A 20413-nucleotide genomic window follows, 5' to 3' on the forward strand; every position below is an offset into this window, starting at 1 on the left:
ATGAGCCTCTTGCTCCCACCCACTGCCAGCAAAGCAGGTCTGATGCTGCAGTTCCTGAAGTGAACAAAGCCAGCAGGGGCTCAGGGGAGATGCTTTATGCAGAGGATAAGATCAGGCTCAGACACTGAGCTGCTTGGGGCGATGCATTATTAAATGCTATCTACTGCTACGCTCCTTCTGTAGAAGCCGATTAATGACATCCCACTTTATTATTCCCTGTCTTTTATCTCCACCTTGTTTCACAGATGTAGCCAGCAGTACACAGCACTAACCAGAGACCCATGGCACTCATTAGATGGTGGCTGCTCCTCACAAGTGCTATCAGACGTGCAATTCCCATCCCTGATTTTGCTAACGATGCTGGTGAACACTTTGCTGTGTGGCTGTTCAGGCAACCTAGACAACATGGTCTTGTCAGTCTCAAACTAGCTTATCTTTTACTTATTGCTTCCTTTGACACCCTCCTCTGATAAGCTGGGAGATAAACACATGACAGACCCTGCAATGTATTCCCCTGGCACTAAAATCTTAGCAGTAGCTCTGTACAGGGGCTTCATCTAACGAGTGCTTTTTTGACCTGTTTTCTATTTTATTCAAGTGTTGCAGCCGCAGATCTTAAGGCACGTTTAAACCAGAAACACAATCTTGTTTAGCTGCTCCCTGTACCTCAGGAAGTGTTGTGTCCTTGTGTGAATGTGGGTGTTTAATTCCAGAAGCTACATGATACAGGAAAGTCAAGCACATCCAGTTGCCTAAGGTCCTGCTTTTAGCTTTGAGACTGTGATTAGAGGAGAGCAGTTACCCCCTCTAAGAGAAAACTGACCAGAGGAATATTTTTCTGCTGGTTTAGTGTCCTGGTTTATGTTGGCAAGAGTTAATCAGGCACAAGGACACTTTTCTTGTAGATAAAACTGCCTTGGTTACTTATCACAACCAGATGTGGATTTGGTGAGGAGGGAGAAAAGGATGGATTAGGGAAAGGTAGCATCTTCTTAGTACTGGTAGCAATGGTGTGAGTCTTCTGTGACCAAAGACTCAAGGTCAGTCCCTCATCCTGGAGGCTGCACCTGATCCTGGGATCTCTATGTTCACCACCAAACTGTGGCCCTAAGCACCACATCTTCACATTTTTGTGATTCCATCATTTCCCTGGGCAGTCTGTTCCAATGCCTGACCACTTGTTCAGTCAATACATTTTTCCCAATATCTAATCTAAACCTACCCTAGTACAACTTAACATAACTTAACATTTCCTCTTGTCCTGAATTGTCCTGAATTATTTCTTTCTGTGGCTGTCTGTCTCAGTACCAGCCAGGCTGTGGATCATTTTCTGCCAGGTTAGGAAGTGAGATCAGTTCAGTAAGGATCTGATCTCACTTGGTTGCACTGGGAATGGCCTTCCTCTTCCAACCTGTGCAACCCACCTCGGGTAACATCACTTCTATGGTGAACATTAACAGCAAAACTTATGGGAAAATTGAGAGCAATTTTTTGATACTAAATGATAACTCCAGAAAACTATGGGCAAATGTGTTATAGGCAGAGTGATAAACAGGCAGTGCCTGCCACTTTAAGCTGAGAAAGTAAGAGGGTTTTTATTAACATATTACAGCGAGTGCTGGTTTGTGGACAGGCTGAGACTGAGATTAAAGGATCCCCACAGACAGCTCAAGGAGAAATACAGCTGCTTAAATCCAAATGTGTGGTCCTAAATGCCTCTGATAGCACTCTGCCATGCCTAGGGAAATCTTTAACCCTTGTGTATACCCCAGCATGGAGGGAGGAGGAGGATTAAAACTTTGATTCTTATTAAATTGAAATAGGTCACTTCTTGCTCAGTCATTTGTTGCAATTAGCATCTAATTTGGAGACACTTTCCTCTTGTGTAAATCACTGTGTGGGCAGCCTGGGTGCCAAACAGAGGATTGTGGGTGCCACAGCTGGATTTCAGGGTACAAACCATCAGGTTCTGGAGCATTTCTTGTATCAGCTAGGGCACAGATGTTCTCAGACCCCTCTGTGATCTCAACGTTCATCTCCTGAGTACAGACCTGATGTTTTCTTTTCCAGCAACAAAATGATAAAATGATAAACTACAAACCTATAAAACTATCTGTAGATTATTTCTGTTTTCTTTAAATTTTATCTTTCTTACCTGTTCAGCAATCTGATACAGCAGAGCAGATGAACAGTGACATAAAGTCAGGAAATCCATCTGAAAATGGCCCAGTTAGAGTTAGTACAATGTTCATTTCTTCATTGTGTAACACTTGTCTGAAAAGCTTATCTGTGGCTAAATGTTGCAGAGAAAATCAATAAGGATTATCTCCATACAAGTAGAAAAGACAGCACCTTTCTTCTCAGATGATTAATATTTCAAGTGCAACAGTCCCATTTTTTAAGGTCATTGTAAAGGACATCAAATCTAGAGGAAGAAGAAATTCATTTCTGCCTGCCACAAGATTTTTCCAGCTGCCATTAAGGAACATTTTCTTTGTAATGGCAAGAGACAGGGCACTGCCTTGGCTGAGCTGTTCACATCACCGTGTTCCTCTTAAACCACTGCACAAATGAGATGATTCTTGTACTCAGAGAAGAACCTATTCCAAACTAATCTTTGGTCAGGAAGTGGTATCAGGTAGGTCCCCTCTAACTGGATTTATCCTATCCTATCCTATCCTATCCTATCCATCTTGTGTACTTTTCTACAATGAACCAGGAAGTCCATCATGCAGGACATAATTCAGGCCCTGTCCCAGAGCAGCCAGCTCTCTGCAAGGAGCTCCCTTAGGAGTAGGTGAGAAGGAGAAATGGGGAGTAATCCCTTTCCACAGGCCTTCCCATGGCATGTCCTTGTTTGGTCTGGACCCTTGCTAGAGGTAGGCAGGGTTATCAAGAGTTTCTCCTTGAAAGGTGGAAGGAAGCAGGAACAAGATGTGCTAGGAGGAAAGCTGCTCTGCTGTGGGGATCTCAGTGATGACAGGAGCTATTAGAGACAAGGAAAACTGCCTTCCAATATGTTAGGAAGTGTATGTTATAAATGGCTTTAAAGTCTTTTACCAGCACTGATTGCAACATGGCCCTTTGGTGTCATAGTCAGTCACTAAATATTTCTCATGCCCTAGAAACATCAATAGCTGGGCCTCACATCAAGCAGTATTTTTAGAGCACATGGCACAAGATTGTGTCTCCAGGCATTTCTGGAATATCTCCAGTGAGGGAGACTCCGCTGGACAATCTGTTCAATGCTTGGTCCTTGCACAGGAAAGAAGTTCTGCCTCCTGTCCAGGTGGAACTTGCTGGGATCAGTCCCTGCCCGTTCCTCTCGTGCCATTGCTGGGCCCTGGAGCAGAGCCTGGGCCCTGCTCTGACCCTCCCTGCACACAGGGACACCCAGGGCTGAGGGCCCCTCTCAGCTGTGCCTCCTCTCCAGGCTGAACAGCCCCAGCTCCCTCAGCCTTTCCTCATCAGGGAGATGCTCCAGTCCCTCCATCATCTTTGCCACCCAGCACTGGAGCCACTCCAGGAGCTCCATGTGTCTCTTGTCCTGAGGAGCCCAGAACTGGACACAGCACCCCAGATGTGCCTCATTGGGTCTCCTTGCTCACAGGGCACATTCCTGGGTCATGGACATCTTGTCATCCACCAGGACCCAGAGCTGCCAGAGGTCTCTGTCTCCTCCCCCAGCTCAGGAGCATTCATGGATGTGTGTTCAGCTGCATGGATGTGCTGTGCTTCAGTACTTTTATCTGAACTACTGAGTTTGTTACTTCAGCCATGACAACATCCTCTCATCTGAGTGACTCTCTGAAGAGAGTTTGTTTTGGCAAGATCAATTAATGAAGGATCCATGCTGATTATTAATATTCTAGTGGTTACAAAATGGCAGGGAAGAAATTTGTTCCATTATCTTCCTGGAGGTCTAAATTAGGCTTATGAACTTTATGCCCTGGGTCAGATGTATGATGATTGATTTTTACCTTATTACACAATTTTTTTCCTCTCATGAGTGACTGAGAAATGTATTCTTGTGGTTTGGCTTGCAGAAATCATTACAGGAAAGATATTGAGGGAACTGGAGCATATCCAGGGAAGGGAACAGAGCTGGGGAAGGCTCTGGAGCACAGGTCTGAGGAGCAGCTGAGGGAGCTGGGAAAGGGGCTCAGCCTGGAGAAAAGGAGGCTCGGGGGGATATTCTGGCTCTGAACAACTCCCTACAAAGAGGTTGTAGCCGCATGGAGGTCGGTCTCTGCTCCCAGGTAACAAACAATAGACCAGAGGAAATGGCTTCAAGCTGTGCCAAGGGAGGTTTAGATTGGACATTGGCAAAAAATTTCTCCACAGAAGGGGTTGTCAAGCATTGGAACAGGCTACTCAGGGAAGTGTTGGAGTCACCACCCCTGGAAGTGCTCAAGAAATATGCAGTTCTGGTTTTAGGGACATGGTTTAGTGATGGACCTGGCAGTGATAGGTAAATGTTTGGAGTTGATGCTTTTAGAGGTCTTTTCCAGCCTTAATGATTCTATGATTTCTTGACCCATTATTCATGGTAAAGGAGTCTTTTGTGAGTGAGGGTAATGGTTCTGCCCACTTCCTTATTGGTAACAACACTGGATTAACTCTTGCAACATAATCATTCTTACTTGGACCTGTGCTAATTATTTCAGAGTGTGTTAAGTCATGTTCCAGCACTCACACCTCTGCCCTGGCATTGCTTAATTTACTTTTAGAGTTGTCTCCAGCTGAGAGGGCAGTGTGCCATGGAGGGGAAAAGTGCTGGAGATGAATGAGGAAAAATCCCAACCCAAATAACAAGCACTTTGAGTTGTGAAATTGAACTTTTAACTTAATACTTGTCTTTCACACTAGAAGAAACGCCACTGGAATGAAGGAGTCAAATGTGTGATGAAATTATTCTGTGCCAAGGGCTCTGGGACTTGCAATCCTAATTATGACAGCAGCTTCCTTACTAAAAGGGGACTGGAATGTGGAACCTTTGTAAGGTGAGACTGAAATGATATTTAACCCCATTGTTAAATGCACAGAAAAACACCTGTATCCCAAAGGCCACCGAGTGGGGGTTGCAGATTATTTATGCTAATTGTTATTTCTCTCTGAAAGGGAGTCTGATGGAGGGTTGCTTGCATGACTTCTGTTTTTGCTTAGGAAATCTTCTCACATAACCTGATTCTGCTCATGCTGCTAAATATTTAGGCTCCCTTCAACGCCTAATGCTAATAAAGTCACAACTTTGGTGAAGTTTAGAGAATTTTATTTCATGGTAATAAGAAAGAATGAAAATTATGATGAACTGGTCAGTGAGGAATGAGTAATTTAATGACTGATACAGTGAAAGAACATACTAAAAAATTTGAAACACATGTCTACTTGTTATAAAAAATAAAGTTTCCAAATGCAGGGACTTTTCCCCTTTTGACTATCTGTTATCGTGAATTAAGCCCTTTTCTCAGACAGTCCTTTTTCTTTACAAGACAGGTTTTGTTACCTGTATTTAAATTGAATCTTACACTATAAACAGGATTCTTAATTTAAATTAACTACATTTGGTGTGTTTTTTGGGGTATTTTTTTGTGTTTTTTTCACAACTGAGCATTTTACAGTAGAACATATGTCAGCAACAGATTCTAAACCAGAATAGATCTACAGGAAACTGCTCTGCTCTCCTAATTTCTTTTAAGAATTACATGTTTCAAGCAATCCTGTTTATCTTCTGGTCCTGTTAACAGTACAATAGTTTAAATTTTCAATCAAGTTAAAAGCAAGCATGACCAAGCACTATCCATCTATTCCAAAAACATAATAAACATATGGAATGACAGACCTTTAAAAAATGTTTATTCAATAACATTTTGGGAAAAGAAAGATGATAAAAGCTAATAATTAAATATATCTGGCAAACAAACAACAAATTTAAATTAAGATTTCTACCATGTTCTGGACCATTATATAAATAGAATATGTACATCATCCTACAGATTTTTTTTTGTATGAGTCACTGTACTGAAGTCAGTCCTGCAAATGTTGGAGAGGCAGGATGGGCTCAGTGTTTGTGGAAGAATTCATTAAGGAGATGGATATCCAGGGAGGTAAAAGTTGTGCCTGTTCTTTTATTCCAGTTTTGCATTGACAGGAGCAGAGCAGTGGCCTTGATGAAGCTCTGGGCACATCCTGGACACTTTGCCAGGAATGCTGGAAAAAAGTCTCTTCAAACTTTCAAGGTTTGGCTGAAAACGATTTGAAACACGAAATTAATCATGAGTGGGAAGTGAAAACCTTCACTACGTCCTTTCAGAATAATTTTTCATCAACATTATTTTCTCTCTAATGTTTTCTTCTCTGTTTCCATTTACTCCCCAGCAGCATCCCAACCACTAATTTGACCACACAGAGAAAATAGGTGGCTTTCTCAAGGAGATTTTTTACTTATCCATAAAGGCATTGGAAAGCTTTCTTTCTTTATGTACAGCCTGTGATGAGAATTTGGTTAATTCAATAGTAGCAGATATTAACTAAATCTTGCATTGTGAGACTCAGCCCATATGTTTTTATTTCCTGTCAGAATTCTAAAATCTCAGGTTTGCCACTTGCTCTTATCAAGTGCGTTGCTACTTCCATTTAATCTGCCACCATTGTTTAGAGGATGAAGAAAAAACAAAGGTAAAGAAATCCCCTCCTTCCCTAGAATTTCTTAGGTTCAATGATGAGATTTATCTCTCCTGGGCATGAAAAGGTGTTATCTCACCTAGGTAAAGCAGACAGCATGGTGAAATGTGATTCTCTGATAGTGCTTTGGCCCTAGTATTTCAGTAAATATTTTTTTTTAAATTTAGTTTGCATGAATTAGTTGTTGTTTAGGGTTTTTTTCTAAGCATCAAATTTATCCATGTCACAATTAAAATGCTTGGAACTTACTGCATAATCCATCCTCACAAGCACTGGGGCAATCCCCACAGGGCTCTCCTTCCTTGTAGGGTGTCTTCATTGAACCTATTAGGTTTCCCCTGAAACATCAATGTTGCCAACATCATCTATGAAGTCACTACACCATATCTGAGAGGAAAACTAAATTATAAAGATGTTTAGATTTATACTCAGTTACTTGTGTAACTCACTGTTACATTTATGCTTGGTCCTTGGTTATATGTCAATTTTTACACGTATGCTGGGTATATGTCAATTTTGATGTGTGTGCTGGGTTTATTTGGAAATGCTTTGGCAGTGGGCAGAGAGGGGGAGGAATTTGCAGGGGTGGCTTTTGTGAGGAGACACCAGAGGCTGTCTCTGTTCCAGACAGGGCCAGTGTTGGCCACTCCAAGTTGCACCCACGTGATGGAGATTGTGGCTCTGTGATAACACATTCAAGGGAAGGTAAATTCTGCATGCAACAGCAACCAGAAGAAAGAAGTGAGGATATGTGAGAGAAATCACCCTGCAGACACCCAGGTCAGTGCAGATGGAGAGGGAGGAGGTGCCCCAGACACCTGAGCTGAGGTTCCCTGGTGCAGCCCATGGAGAGGCACCGGGAGCTGTGCCCCTGCAGGCCATGGATGTCCATGGGGATGCAAAGATCCACCTGCAACCTGTGGAGGACCTCCAGTGGAGCAGGAGGATGCCTGAAGGAGGCTGTGATCCCATGGGAAGCCCTCACTGGATCAGGGACACACATTGCAGCAGCCCAGTCCTGAGGGAAGGCAAGCATGGAAGGAATCCATGCTGGAGGAGCTCAGGAGGAACTGCAGCCTGTGGGAGGACCCACACTGAAGTTCATGGAGGTCTCTGTCCAGTGAGAAGGAGCCACAATGGAGTAGAGGAAGAGCAAGGGGAGGAAGGAGTGGCAGAAATGGAACGAGATGAACTGAGCAGAGCCCCCAGTCCCATCCCATTGTGCTGCTGAGGGGGAGGAGGCAGAGAAAACCAGGAGTCAAGCTGAGCTTGGGAAGAAGGTTATTTTCCTAAGCTGAGTCCATGATGGTAAGTGGTGAGTGAACTCCCCTGACCTCATCCTGACCCATGAAATTTTTGCCATATTTTTTAATTACTCCATCCTGTTGAGGAGAAGAGTCAGAGAGACTGGGTGAGCTACTGATGGTCAGTCAAGGTCAACCTACAACAAGATGTTGTGAATGTGGAAATTAATTTTAGGCACTCTTTGAAATCATCACTTTACCTTAACATTCCTGTTAAAGTTTTTTGGTATTAATTATAGTCTTCACTGTACTGTATATATTGGTCTGCCTTTCTGAACTGACATTTCAGGTAGAATGTCCAAAATATTTATTTTTAATTAACTATTATGAAAATTAGGATTTTTAGGCAAGAGACATTAAATTTGAAAATCAATGTCCCTTTTATATATTTTATGCTTTTTCTTGTTTGATAACTCTTTTCATGAGTGTGTTTCTGTCCTCTTATATTCCTAATGCAGTCTTCAGACCCATTTCTCAGCTACTGGGGATGTGCCCTGATACAAATTTCACCAACTCCTGACTAATTTTGATGATGCAACAAGTACCAAAATCAGAATCAATACGTACGCAGGGCAGTACTGGCAGACATAAAAGTAACTGTACGTAGTGTTGCTGCAGAAAGCAAAACCACATCCAATTTTATAAGAATTGTGCCAAACCATCTGTAGGTATAAGAATAAAAATCATGGGAGTTTGGAAAATATACATTTGAAAATCATTTAAATACAATATACATGATGGAAATGTTTGCAATGAGATTAAGTCACTTTATTTACCTTTTATAGTAAAAATATGATCCCCATTTTACTGAAAATCTGCTTCCTCACCTATTCAGCCAAAGGATATTGGGGCTATAACAATAATAATTCAAGACACATGTTTATAAAAGCTTTGATTTTGCATTTATGTTTTCATTCAATAGAAACTGTTAATGTAGGAATGATGATATAAAATTTTGTGTCCCATGTTTTGTGCAGGTACTGTAGAAGTTAAGGATAAGCCATTGCCCAACTCCTCTGAGTCAAAAGAACTCTGTTGACTGCAGCAAGCCTATTTATATTTCCTTGCTGATACTTTAATAACCCTGTTTTTCCACCTTCTGGGTAATTCTCAGATGTTAAACGAGTTGCTGCTTCCTGAAGTCTTGAAATACCAGTATCTTTACTCTTTATTCCTACATACACTCAGACTATTATTTTCATTTTAATTTTGTTACTTTACCTATTATTTTCCTTCTAATTCTAATTCTGTTCCTTTGAAATTTTTCATCTTGTTTTGTTAGAATAACTCTCATGTCTCCATTGTATTTATTTCCTTTAAAGATGAGAGTGTAAAACTTGCTTAGCTAACGTTTATTTGTTCAGCCTGAAATATAAATATATATATTTAAAATACATCTACCTGAGTGTAATGGCCAAACATAGCACCTTTTGGTTTTGCCCCAGTTCCATATTCGAAATTTTTCTCCTCATTGTACCAGGCCTGAAGAACATCTGACCATGAGAATGGGACAGAGGACATGAAGAGATTTTCACCACATTGTACATCTGAAAAGAGAAGGGTGCTGAGAAATGCACAGAGAATACACACATGAGAAAAAAAAAAAACAACAAAACAACAAAACAAACCAGCAAAAGCTGGGATGATTTTCATAGAAATTCTCATCCTAAATGGGGCAGCAGGATGTTGTTTTTTTTCCAGTTGAGTGATATCATCTTTTGTAAATACTGAAGGGGTCACTTGGCCAGTTTGCAGCATGGCCTGTTTGGCCTGTGGCTGGTTGTTACAGACATTCTGCATGACTGCAGGAACACCTGCACAGGTGCATTGCAGATTCATGGCTGTAATTTTGCTATTTGGAAGTTGCCAACATAATCATTACCCAGGTCACTGCCCAGTAATCTTGGGAAAATCCCAATAATCCAAATTTTACTCTGGGCACCTACGAAAGCATCTATACTGCCCTTATCTGCTGTTTTTATTCAGGTCTAACCCCACTGCATTGGTCCTCAAGTGGGATTCACCATGGCAAAAACAGAGGATTTGGATTTTAGGAAAAAATATTGACAGGACTGTCCACATCTTAGGTGTGGTGTGGGTAGAAGTCAATCAGCAACACACTGGGCTGTTAACATGGTACAGCTGTAAATTCAATATCCAGTGACTAACTGAAGTGTTAATCTGAACCTCAAAGACAGTTTTAGGTTGCAATTTGCCAGGGAATCTAAAAACTCTTAAGTCTGGTCTGAGAAACCATGCTTAGCACCACCAGCCAATTTTACACCTTTGCCTTTTGCCCCTTTCTTCCCAGACGTTTCAAACCAGCATAAGTAAACTGCTTTATGCATTAGCTGGCTCTACATCTCTAGATTCCCTTCTTTCTGATGGATATTTTAGGAGAATGTGCTTTATCACTATGATTTAATTTTTTTTCATCTGCTGTGGAAATGGGATATACCTATGTAAAGCTGGGATGAGAATGGGATTGAATTTTTCTCACTCTCTGGGCAGATTTCTACCTAGAAATTTCCATTTGTCACAAGTCCAAAAAAAATCAATATGGAATTAAAATTGCATCTCATTTCCCCCCAACAAGCAAAACCCCAAACTGGCCACATCAATAAGGTGTGATGTTGTTCAGCTCCACTCATGCTGCACTTACTGGTTCTCCTCAGGTTAGGAGGACTGTGCCTCAAAGTACAGTGATTGGCCCAATTTTGGGCATTCTCTGCAGCTGCAGGACACCATTCCTTAGTGAAAGAAGAAAATATCTGTCACACACCCATGAAAAACCCCTGGTACATACCCCTCATAAAGGAGCAACATTTAGAAATTACAGTTAAATAATAAAAAAGTCAAATGTGAAATCCTTTTCATGCCATTTTTTGAGGGGAGAGGGAGGTAGCAGCAAAGTTACTGTGCACCAAGAGAATAGAAACTGTGAAGCCTGATGAAGAATGCATCAGAAAGAAATTAATTATGCTATGGATCTTTCTTCTTTTAATTTTACTTCAAAAGAGACATTACTGTTGATACACCACCAAATTTTCCAGTTTTTTTCTTCCACCTGCCCAGCCTTATGTTTCTCTTGGTGCTGGCTGTGCTCAATCCTTAGGAAAGGTCTGGAGAAGGAATTTGTGGCTAAATCAAATAATGTGACCCTGCATACAGTGTTGTATCTCTCATATAGTCCAACCACTCATTAAAAATGGATTTACAGCACACAACTTACCATCTTCATCATGTTGCTGGCAGTTGGTTTTACTCCTCTCCTGAGGGCATTATGTCTGTCAACAATCAGCTTCTGCTGCTCTGCTCTGCTGCTTGACAGAGCACTGAGAGCTGCAGTTTCCTAAATTGAAAAAAAAAAAAAAAAAAGAAGAAAAAGCTGTATTTCTGTTTTATTTGAATGTTACTAAATCCTGCATCCTGTGTAGGAATATTAAAATACCAAAATTTTATTATCAACCAAGGAGATAATTCCGGTGGGGGAGGAAGGACTGTGGCCCTCTTTGTCTCCTAAGTGTCTCCAGGGGTGCTTCCATGTGGAGCAGCATTTCAGTGGTTCCACAGTGTAGAGCCAAGCAGCAATAACACAGATTCCTATGTTGTATCTCCCAACCCTCTGTGGAGGACTGAGATATCCTGGAACGCCTTTGTGCCTGTAGACTCACATTTAGGCGACAGAACCAGACTTATTTACCAATATTATAATTTCCTAATGATGTTCTGTGGAAAGAGGATCTACAAATCAGGAGAATGTATGAATTGTTTTTATGCTGTGTTTCTCTTCTGTCTAGTTTTAAACTTTCCTATCAATGTTTTTCTATTGAAGAAATCTGTTTAATCACAGGATCATCTCAGGCCTCTTTGGTACTTCATCAGGACGTCCCACGGAACAGAAAATGTTTATACCTTTCATGCCATAGATTTTGTTCCAATTCTGTCATAACTGATACAATTTCTCATGCTTTTCACGTGCTCTCTCATTTAAAAATAGCCACGTGAAGAACTCAGCCTCCTCTACATCTATTCTCAACTAGTCTGGACTGCAACATTGAGAGCAGAAATTGAAGAATTAGGGGGAAATGCAGTCAAGCCATCAGTCATGTGATGCAGAAGTAGCAAACTACAGATTTCAGACTAAGTTTGGGTTGGGAGGAACCACTCTGTGAGTGCATTCAGGATGTTAATTTAGCTCTTTGAGGGAAATCAGGGATATGGGCTGAGTGGGACTGTGAGCAAAGAGAGAGGCAATACCTCAGGACCTGTGGATGAGAAAGGAAGAGAGGTAAGTAAATTATTTCTATAAACATGTGTGGAATTAATGAGAAAAGTAATCAATCATTAGGAGGTCCAGATTATTGGATTTGTGTGTGGAAACCTCTGGAAAATACAGTTATCCCTGAGCCAACTTACAAGTACATCTTTAGATAGTTTTTTTGTGCAAGTGTAAAACCAGAAAACTGCTTTGAAATGAAGCAGACTTCGAGGATAAATGCTTTCCAGATCCTATATCTATTACTTAAAAATAAATGCTTTCCAGATCCTAAATATCTCATCAGACTCTTTCTGCATATGTTTGGTGTGCATAGGAAAAACCATTTTCAGTTGCTCTACAAGTGCCTCAGGGCCCATCCAAATTTTACAAAAAGAGATATGTATTCTACCTGTCCAGTGGATGAAGGCAGCACAGCTGTGAGACACAGGAATACTGCTGGCAGAATCATCTCTGAAAAGGTGAGAATGAGGAATTAATTGTCTTTTTACAGAGAGCTTTCATTTCTCTGAATACAAAATACGTCTTTCTCCTGTGTGTTTACTGGCTTTTGCTCAAATTCCTTCCTTCCTTCCTTCCTTCCTTCCTTCCTTCCTTCCTTCCTTCCTTCCTTCCTTCCTTCCTTCCTTCCTTCCTTCCTTCCTTCCTTCCTTCCTTCCTTCCTTCCTTCCTTCCTTCCTTCCTTTCCATTTTAAACTAAAATAATAAAATTAATTCTCCCTCTTTTTTTCTGAATCTCTATGAATTAGCTGCTTTTTACATCTCATACTTCCTGCTGTAACCCTGAAGGAATATGCTCACAGGTATTCACAGGTAATTTTGCTGCCCTTCTGGCAGGAAGTCTATGGCTCATTTTCAAACTGCAGAATGGAATGGGATGCTGCTCTTAACCTGTTCCTGTGTCCAGGTGAATCTGAAAATTCCCGTGCTCCCCTTTGCCTGCTCTGATGGAGTGCTTTGGTTGAGAGGGGAATTAGACACACTGAGTCCATCTGATCTCTGCTGTTGGGTGTAGGAGTCAATACTCAAAACCTGCTCAGAGCTTGATGACCAGCACTATGAAATCTTGCATGTGAGCTGGGGCAGACTGGGAAAGACCTGTTTCAGGAAGATATTTTTTGGTTTTATTTGTTTTAAAACAAGTCTTGATTATATTACAAATAATAAGAAATGACAACAGAAATTAGAGCCTTCTCTAACGTTGTGATTCTTGGTATTTCCTATGCAGGGCCAGGAGTAGGACTTTGATGATCCTTGTGGATCCCATCCAACTCAGGTTATTCTACAAATATCTGATTCTAATTGAAGAAGCATCCACCAGACCCTGGACTCCAAGACTCCACTTGCCTGGGAGGCTCAAACACCACTCCAGTGACCAAGGAGGTCACTGCAAAGTTCAGGTATCTGCAATCAGTCACACAAGTTACATTTAGCTGGTTTCTGCTCACCTACCTCTGGCAGGGAAGCAGGTGACTAGAGTGGAATTTACTTGTTCTGGCAGTTTTCCCAACCTCCCACTCTGAGGGAATTTATGGGCATGTTACCACAGAGGTATATTATTAGCTTACCTTGTTTGGTTTTGAGGGGCTGCTGATTTTAGTTTTAAATTATTCTTGGGGAGAGGCCAGTAGGGTTTGCTGATCCTTTCATATTCAGCAAAGCCCCTTTGCCTGGAGGCAACCGGTTTATATAAAACACAGGGTGCTCTGGAGGACGCTGGTACTTGTGGAGAACACGTGGTTAAGAAAAAATATCCTTTTCCAGGTGCTACAGCAAGGCTCCAGTTCTCCACCAGGTTCTCACCTTGCTCTGGGGGTGACCCACAGTGCCCAGCCTTAGGCAGGGATGCTGCTCCAGCTCTGCTAAACAACAAAACCCATGGACTCTGACTGTGGGCAGCTGGAGCTCAGAGGCCAAAAAACTGGAAAGACTGGTCACATGTGTCCAATTAAAATCTCACAGCCTTCAAAATAGGGCGGCTTATTCCAAGCACTTGTATTTGAGGGAAGATCCAATTGATCCAGGGGAAAACATGTGGATGATTAACAGAGTAAGTAATTGATCTCCTGTTCTCAGTATTGTTTTATGTCCCTTACTTTAAATTTTAATATGACCTGTGCCTCCTTGAAGTGCTTTAGAATCACAGAATGTTTTTCTTATTAACTTCTCTAACTCATATTTCTCAGAGCCATTACAAAACTTTGCACTTTGTCTGACTTAGGTGTTTAGCAACAAAAGGTTATGCTCCCAATATCATGAAAAAATATGCTTTTCACTTAATTTCTAACTAGAATGTAAATAGAATTTGGGCTATTTTTAGCTGTACTCAAGTTACAAGCAAAAATATGTCTTTTGAGTGCAAAATATGATGAAATGCAAGTAGAAGGCAACTCTTTTTGCACATAAAACACGTATTAAAGGAAAAAAATCTTCACTGACATTATGAAGCTTTCTAGTTTGCAAACCAAGCTGAAGAAGCTGACTTAGAGACATGGGAAAAGTATTCATTCACTGTAATATTTTCTATGAATTAACTTACAATTAAATATAATTGGTAATTTAATACATGATACAAGTTTCAAAATGCCATTGGAATGCTTTTTAAGACCCAGTGGGTTTCCCACTCCAAGATATTAACATACTTTTGGCAATCCCACTGATTTCAACCAAATGCTTACAGTTTATGAGATGTAAATTTAATTGCTCTGCATTAATTTCTAGGCACCGGTCCTAAAATCAGTCTCTCTCTCCCCCTCCCCTGCTCCCCCTCAATCAAACATAAATCAGGACATGTGCCAGGTCTTACTGACTTTCCTGCAAATCCATCTGTATACCAGGATCTGCCACTGAAAGATGGTGCTTTAGCATCCCTAGTTTGTATGAGTTTGGCAAACTCATGAGAATATGTTTTTCCAGTCTCTCCTTCTAAAATAAAAAAAATAAAAAGGTGTATCCTAAATTATTCATTTAATTGGATAACCATTAACAAAAAAAATCCCAATTATTTTTTTATTATCCTTGAAAAAGACCTGAAATAGAATAAAGTTTCTGTCATTGCAATTGTACAGCATTATTGCACAAAGGCTACTTAGCAGCCACTTTGCAGAAGAGGAGTCAATTAAACAAGGTGGTGATTTTCCCACTTTGAAAATAGGTGGTGATAGAAACATAAACCAATTGAACTTACTAGACTGAATGTCTATCCCATTCAATGTATTTTACAGTCTCTCTGTCCCTTTCTCTACATACAAATAATTTACTAAGATGCTGCTTTCTTGGTACAGGTGGCTTTTCTGCTATTTTTGATTGTTCATCCATTTTCTCTACCTTTTTGTTTTAGCTTGTGTTACACTATTGCCTATATAATCCTTATTTTTCACTGAATAAAATCCTCTTCTGTGACTGTCCGAAATTTTTCAAGAAGTCTTCTGATGACAGGTTGTATTTTGATACAGGAAAAAAAATCACAATAATTTAAGCCAATGAATCAAGGCGAATCCTACCTTTTGTTTCCACGAAGATCAGAAGTTTCTTCTGTCCTTTTTCAGGTAGTTGTGGAATTGGCTGGAATTCTTCACAGGAGAGTGATTTATAGCTCTCCTGTTTCCTGATAGGCCAAGGTGATTCAACGTCACAGGTATTACAAAATTCACGTAGTGACCAGATAGAACAATGGCATATTTTTCAAGCTTAAATTAATCCAAAAAGGAGATTGTTTGTTTGTTTTCCATTTTAATTTCCTCTTACTTTTTGTACTGGAATAGATGGAATAGTCTGAAATGATTTTTGGATGTGTTACATCTTAAATTTGAAATTTGCAGTCAATGGGGAGGCCAGGTACAAAGCTCTCTGCTAATGATTGACACATCCAGTTGTAGTAACATTTGATCTTGATCTCCAGCAAAGCAAATAACCTCACCTAGCTACTGAGTTGTTTATTATTATTATTATTATTATTATTATTATTATTATTATTATTATTATTATTATTATTATTATTATCATTATTATCATTATTATTATTATTATTTAACAATGCCTCCAAACTGACATTGTTGTAACCAAGATGGAATCTTGCCCATTGATTTTTCCATGGGAGTTTAAAAAGCCTTGAGCCAAGTTCTTGTTCATGCTGTGGCTTCTTTACATTGGTCCTATAGTGTAAAAGCCAAAAAAGAAGACAAGGGTGTTTCTGTAATTTATCTATTTAATCAATATTGGATAAAGATTGAAAGATTACTGTGTGCACTAACATTAAAACCTGTATTTGTTTTGGCATTTCCAGGTACATGGGGTGAGATGGGATGGATGGGAACACTGCTAGATCAGAAGGGATTTTGTGTGTGCACTGACTGCTTCTGTCCACGTTCAATCTCCAGTAATTGCTGACCAGAGCAGCTGCCATTGTCTGCTTTTATATCAAATGTTGCTGTTTTTCTATTTAAATTCAGATCTCCCCTCTTCCTAGTTACTCAGCTCCTCCCTGAGAACTCAGGTTGTGCCTTCAGAACAGGCTTTTGCTTTTCCACACCTGGGAAAGAGCACCTTGGCTCTGCCAGATGAGATGACTGTGGGGTTGTTGATTTGTAATTATGTGGAGAGTAACACACTGTCAGCAAGTTTGGGGTTGACACCAAACTGCAGGGAGCAGTCCACATGCTGGATAAAAATGCTATCATTCAGATGAACCTCAAAAAGCTGGAGCTGTGATTTGACAGAAAAGATCTGAAAGCAAACAATTGAGAGACACCAATTGTTGAGGGAACAGCTCTACAAAAATAAATTAGGGGTTGGACTTGATCATAAAATGGTTTGAGTTGGAAGGGACCTTAGAGATCATTTGCTTCCAAGCCTCCCAGCATGGGCAGGGATGATCTGAGAGGTCTTTTCAATGTAAATGATTCTATGAGAAGTTGCACAAGAGTCATCATGAACAATGAACTGCACTGGATTAGCCACTCCATAGTGCACTAACTGAAAATAGTGATTAAACCCAATTTTGAGCAATTCTGAAATGGTGTTGGGACTGCTGTGGCCAGTTTTAGAGTCCCCAGTACAAGAAAGGCTTTAGCAGAGTAAGCCCAGCAAAGGGCTACTGTGTTGGAAGGGGAAAAGGCAGAGATTGACTCTTCTACAACACAGACTTGAGATTGAACATGGTGTTGGACCAGATGAGCTTCAGAGATCCTGTGCAACCAAAACTGTTCTAGGTTTGTGTGATTTTTATGGTGCTTACACTGGAGAGGAACAAAGTGAGACTTGTCTTATTTTATTTGTTGATAAATAGACAACAGATACAGCAGTTCAACACATTACAGTGGCAACCTCTAATTGCTGTATGAGAAAACAAGTGTAATTAGCATAATCATTATAACCATTGCTAATGAAAAGCTCGATGCATGTGATCAGTGAGCAATGGATCACAAGGTAAAGACTGTATCCTATTATGTTTGTCAGTCATCCCTCTGCCTAATATACACTGAGACCTTGTGAATCAGCTCCCCACTCAAGTGTAAGAGCTGCCTAAAAACCCAAGAGAATGATTCACAACAACAGCCTATCCCCCAACAACATTTCTGTGAATATTCTGTCATGACACCTCATAAGTTGTTTCCATAGTTTATTTTCATAGAATCACAGAACATCTCAGGTTGAAAGGGACCTCTAAAGATCATTTCTGCAGCCTGTTGAGGTCCCTCTGAACAGCAGCTCCACCACCTGCTGTAGGAGCCCCTCCTTTCAGGTTTGCATCACCTGCAAACTGGCTGATTATGTAAACCTCACTTCTCTAGCAAATCCCATTAAGTATAAATCAGGCATTTATAGTGACTCTTTTTGCCTGGCATTGCTAATAAGAATACAATTCCTTGTCTTTAAATTTTCATGCCAGCTCCAACTCATTAGTCATAAGCTACTGTTTCTATTTTTCAGGTATGAAGAGCCCGTCTTTGTCTCCTGACATTCACCTTTCACCCAGTTTTCAGATTTTGACCATGACTCCTTCAGCACATGGTGATGAATTTAACCTGTTAATTGGTATATTTTCAACATCTTTAGTTTTGTTATGGGAGAGGGATCAATAAACATTTGCAGCTCCTTCTGTATTTTCTTAGTTTTGATGCCTACAAAATATTTCAGTGAGTAAGCTAGATCTAGTCTGTGGATATTGTCTTATATATAGATCAAACCTATTTTGTTTTTATTTTCTCCACTTACTATCCCTATTTATCTATACCCCTCTTTTCTTTTGTATCCAGCCATTCAATATCTAGGAGGAAAAGCATCTGCTCCTTCTTATTTCTACAGCATTTTCTAGAGTTCCCAGAGCAGGGTCCCTGAGCCTATCACAGCAAGAACAAAAAGCACTAATAAACTATATAAAGAATTTACATTCCTCTATCTTTAGATATCCAAATGATACATACCTAACACAATATAGGTGTCCAGATTCTCTCAATATTCAATAGACAGAGACACTTTTCTGTTTGCCTGTCTTAGACACCCATCTTAGTAACTTAACTTCTGAAAGCATAGTTCTGTTCTTGTTGGCCACACAGTGACCCTGACTTAGAATAAATGTCACAAAAGCCTCTGAAACTCCACTCTGCCAATTTATTTTTGTATGTGGGAGGCAATCTCCAGATATCTAAATGCTCCTGGTATTTTCTGCTTTGTGGTTGAAGAGAGAGAATTAGAGGTGGAAGAAATTAGCTTTTTTCCAGTGGAGGAAAAAATATTTTTTATCATAGTTTAGGGTTAAGCTAAACTAAATATATCAATCTAAAAATTATTTTTAAGTCTTTAAAGTTGTGGGTAACCTCCAGGTTAATTTTAGAGACCAACCTTGGGTGACATCCCTGTTCACTGAATAAAGCAGAGACCTGAATTAAAGATGTCAAAACATTTGAGGTATTTACCTTCAAAACAGCATTCTTCCTTTCCTGTTCTTCAGTCCTAAATGGGTGGAGTTTTCTCATTTTCTGTCCACCACAAACTGAAAACCCAGATGCTCAGCTGGAGTTCCATTCCTGTAACACAAATGGAATGGTCAATAAATTTATTGCTCTTAAAGACTTTCTTGGCAGGTTTCCCACTGGAATTTGAGATATAATCAGCCGCATTCTTTTCTCATATTCCATATGATAAGAATTTTCTCAATTATTAGAGCATATCATTTTTTTATTAGCCTGAACAAAAGTGTGGCTTTTTCCTGTGTATCATCTGCATTTATCTCGGGGAGTTAATTCAGTGCAGCCTCAGATTACATGGCTTGATAATTATTTTGAGTCCATTACGGAGATTCCAAACTATATTAATAATCCTTAAAGAAACTTAATGCCTCAGCTTTTATTTCTATCTCAGTTTTGTGTTTCCCAGGGTTTTAATTCTCCAAGAAAATTGATGGAAACACTGAAAACTTTGGAAAACAGCAGCCTGAAGGCTCCACTGTGTATCTCTAGGAATAGACAGATTGCAAAGTCAATCACTGAGGTTTGGTACTTCCATCCTCAAAATTACACTGGTTCTTCCGAGAGTCAATGGCTCTTTCACCCCTAACTTCAACCGAGGGCACAGATCTCAGGCTCTTCTGTAGCTCTTCCCAGAGCCAGTAACTCTAAGCCAGCAGGACTCTGAAGAAGATTAATTTTTTAGTATTTTCAGATTTCTGCCATAGCAAATGCATTTAGCAACAGTGCATTTATTTAGAAGGATTCTTTTTCAAAGATTGACTCGACCAGGCAATCACAAGAGAAATGCAGCTAAAAATGTAATTAAATTTGCATAATTTATCTGAAAGAAGTGTCTCTGTGTTTAGGGTGAGATGTTGTTTGCCACTATCTTAGCAGTATAGCAAGGCTGTGTGACATCCTTATACCATACCACACTTTTCTATAATGTCTCCTTTAGATCTTTGGTGCAGTTAATTCCCAGCATGCCTGCTGTTACCAATTCTGATTTTGAAATGTCAAGAAGAAAATGTTAGATGTCAGGGAAGGCAAGGTTTATGATAAGGTTTTTGTGCCTGGAAAAAAAAAAGAATAGAAGCATTCTGTGGATTTTTATAAATGTATAAATGTCTGGTATATATTTCATACCCTTTTTTGAGCATGGATCATTGAAGTACCTCCATGGAAAAGTTCCAAAA

General features: G+C 40.1%; 1 protein-coding gene across 1 annotated transcript in view; it reads right to left on the bottom strand.

The window, feature by feature from the left end:
- The window catches only part of CRISP2 (cysteine rich secretory protein 2), a 35351-nt gene extending 19415 nt beyond the window's left edge, over positions 1 to 15936 (bottom strand). Inside the window, exons 1-7 of the mRNA XM_066545938.1 lie at positions 15771 to 15936; positions 12659 to 12720; positions 11221 to 11340; positions 10651 to 10738; positions 9390 to 9535; positions 8556 to 8650; positions 6934 to 7022 (exon numbers count right to left, since the gene is read on the bottom strand). Of these exons, the coding sequence (XP_066402035.1) occupies positions 6934 to 7022; positions 8556 to 8650; positions 9390 to 9535; positions 10651 to 10738; positions 11221 to 11340; positions 12659 to 12718 (598 nt within the window). The 5' untranslated portion in view covers positions 12719 to 12720; positions 15771 to 15936. The remainder of the gene's footprint in view (positions 1 to 6933; positions 7023 to 8555; positions 8651 to 9389; positions 9536 to 10650; positions 10739 to 11220; positions 11341 to 12658; positions 12721 to 15770) is intronic.
- Positions 15937 to 20413: the final 4477 nt, after the last annotated feature.

The sequence above is a fragment of the Molothrus aeneus genome, chromosome 3 (genome assembly GCF_037042795.1).
Source record: "Molothrus aeneus isolate 106 chromosome 3, BPBGC_Maene_1.0, whole genome shotgun sequence".
NCBI classification, from domain to species: Eukaryota; Metazoa; Chordata; class Aves; order Passeriformes; family Icteridae; genus Molothrus; species Molothrus aeneus.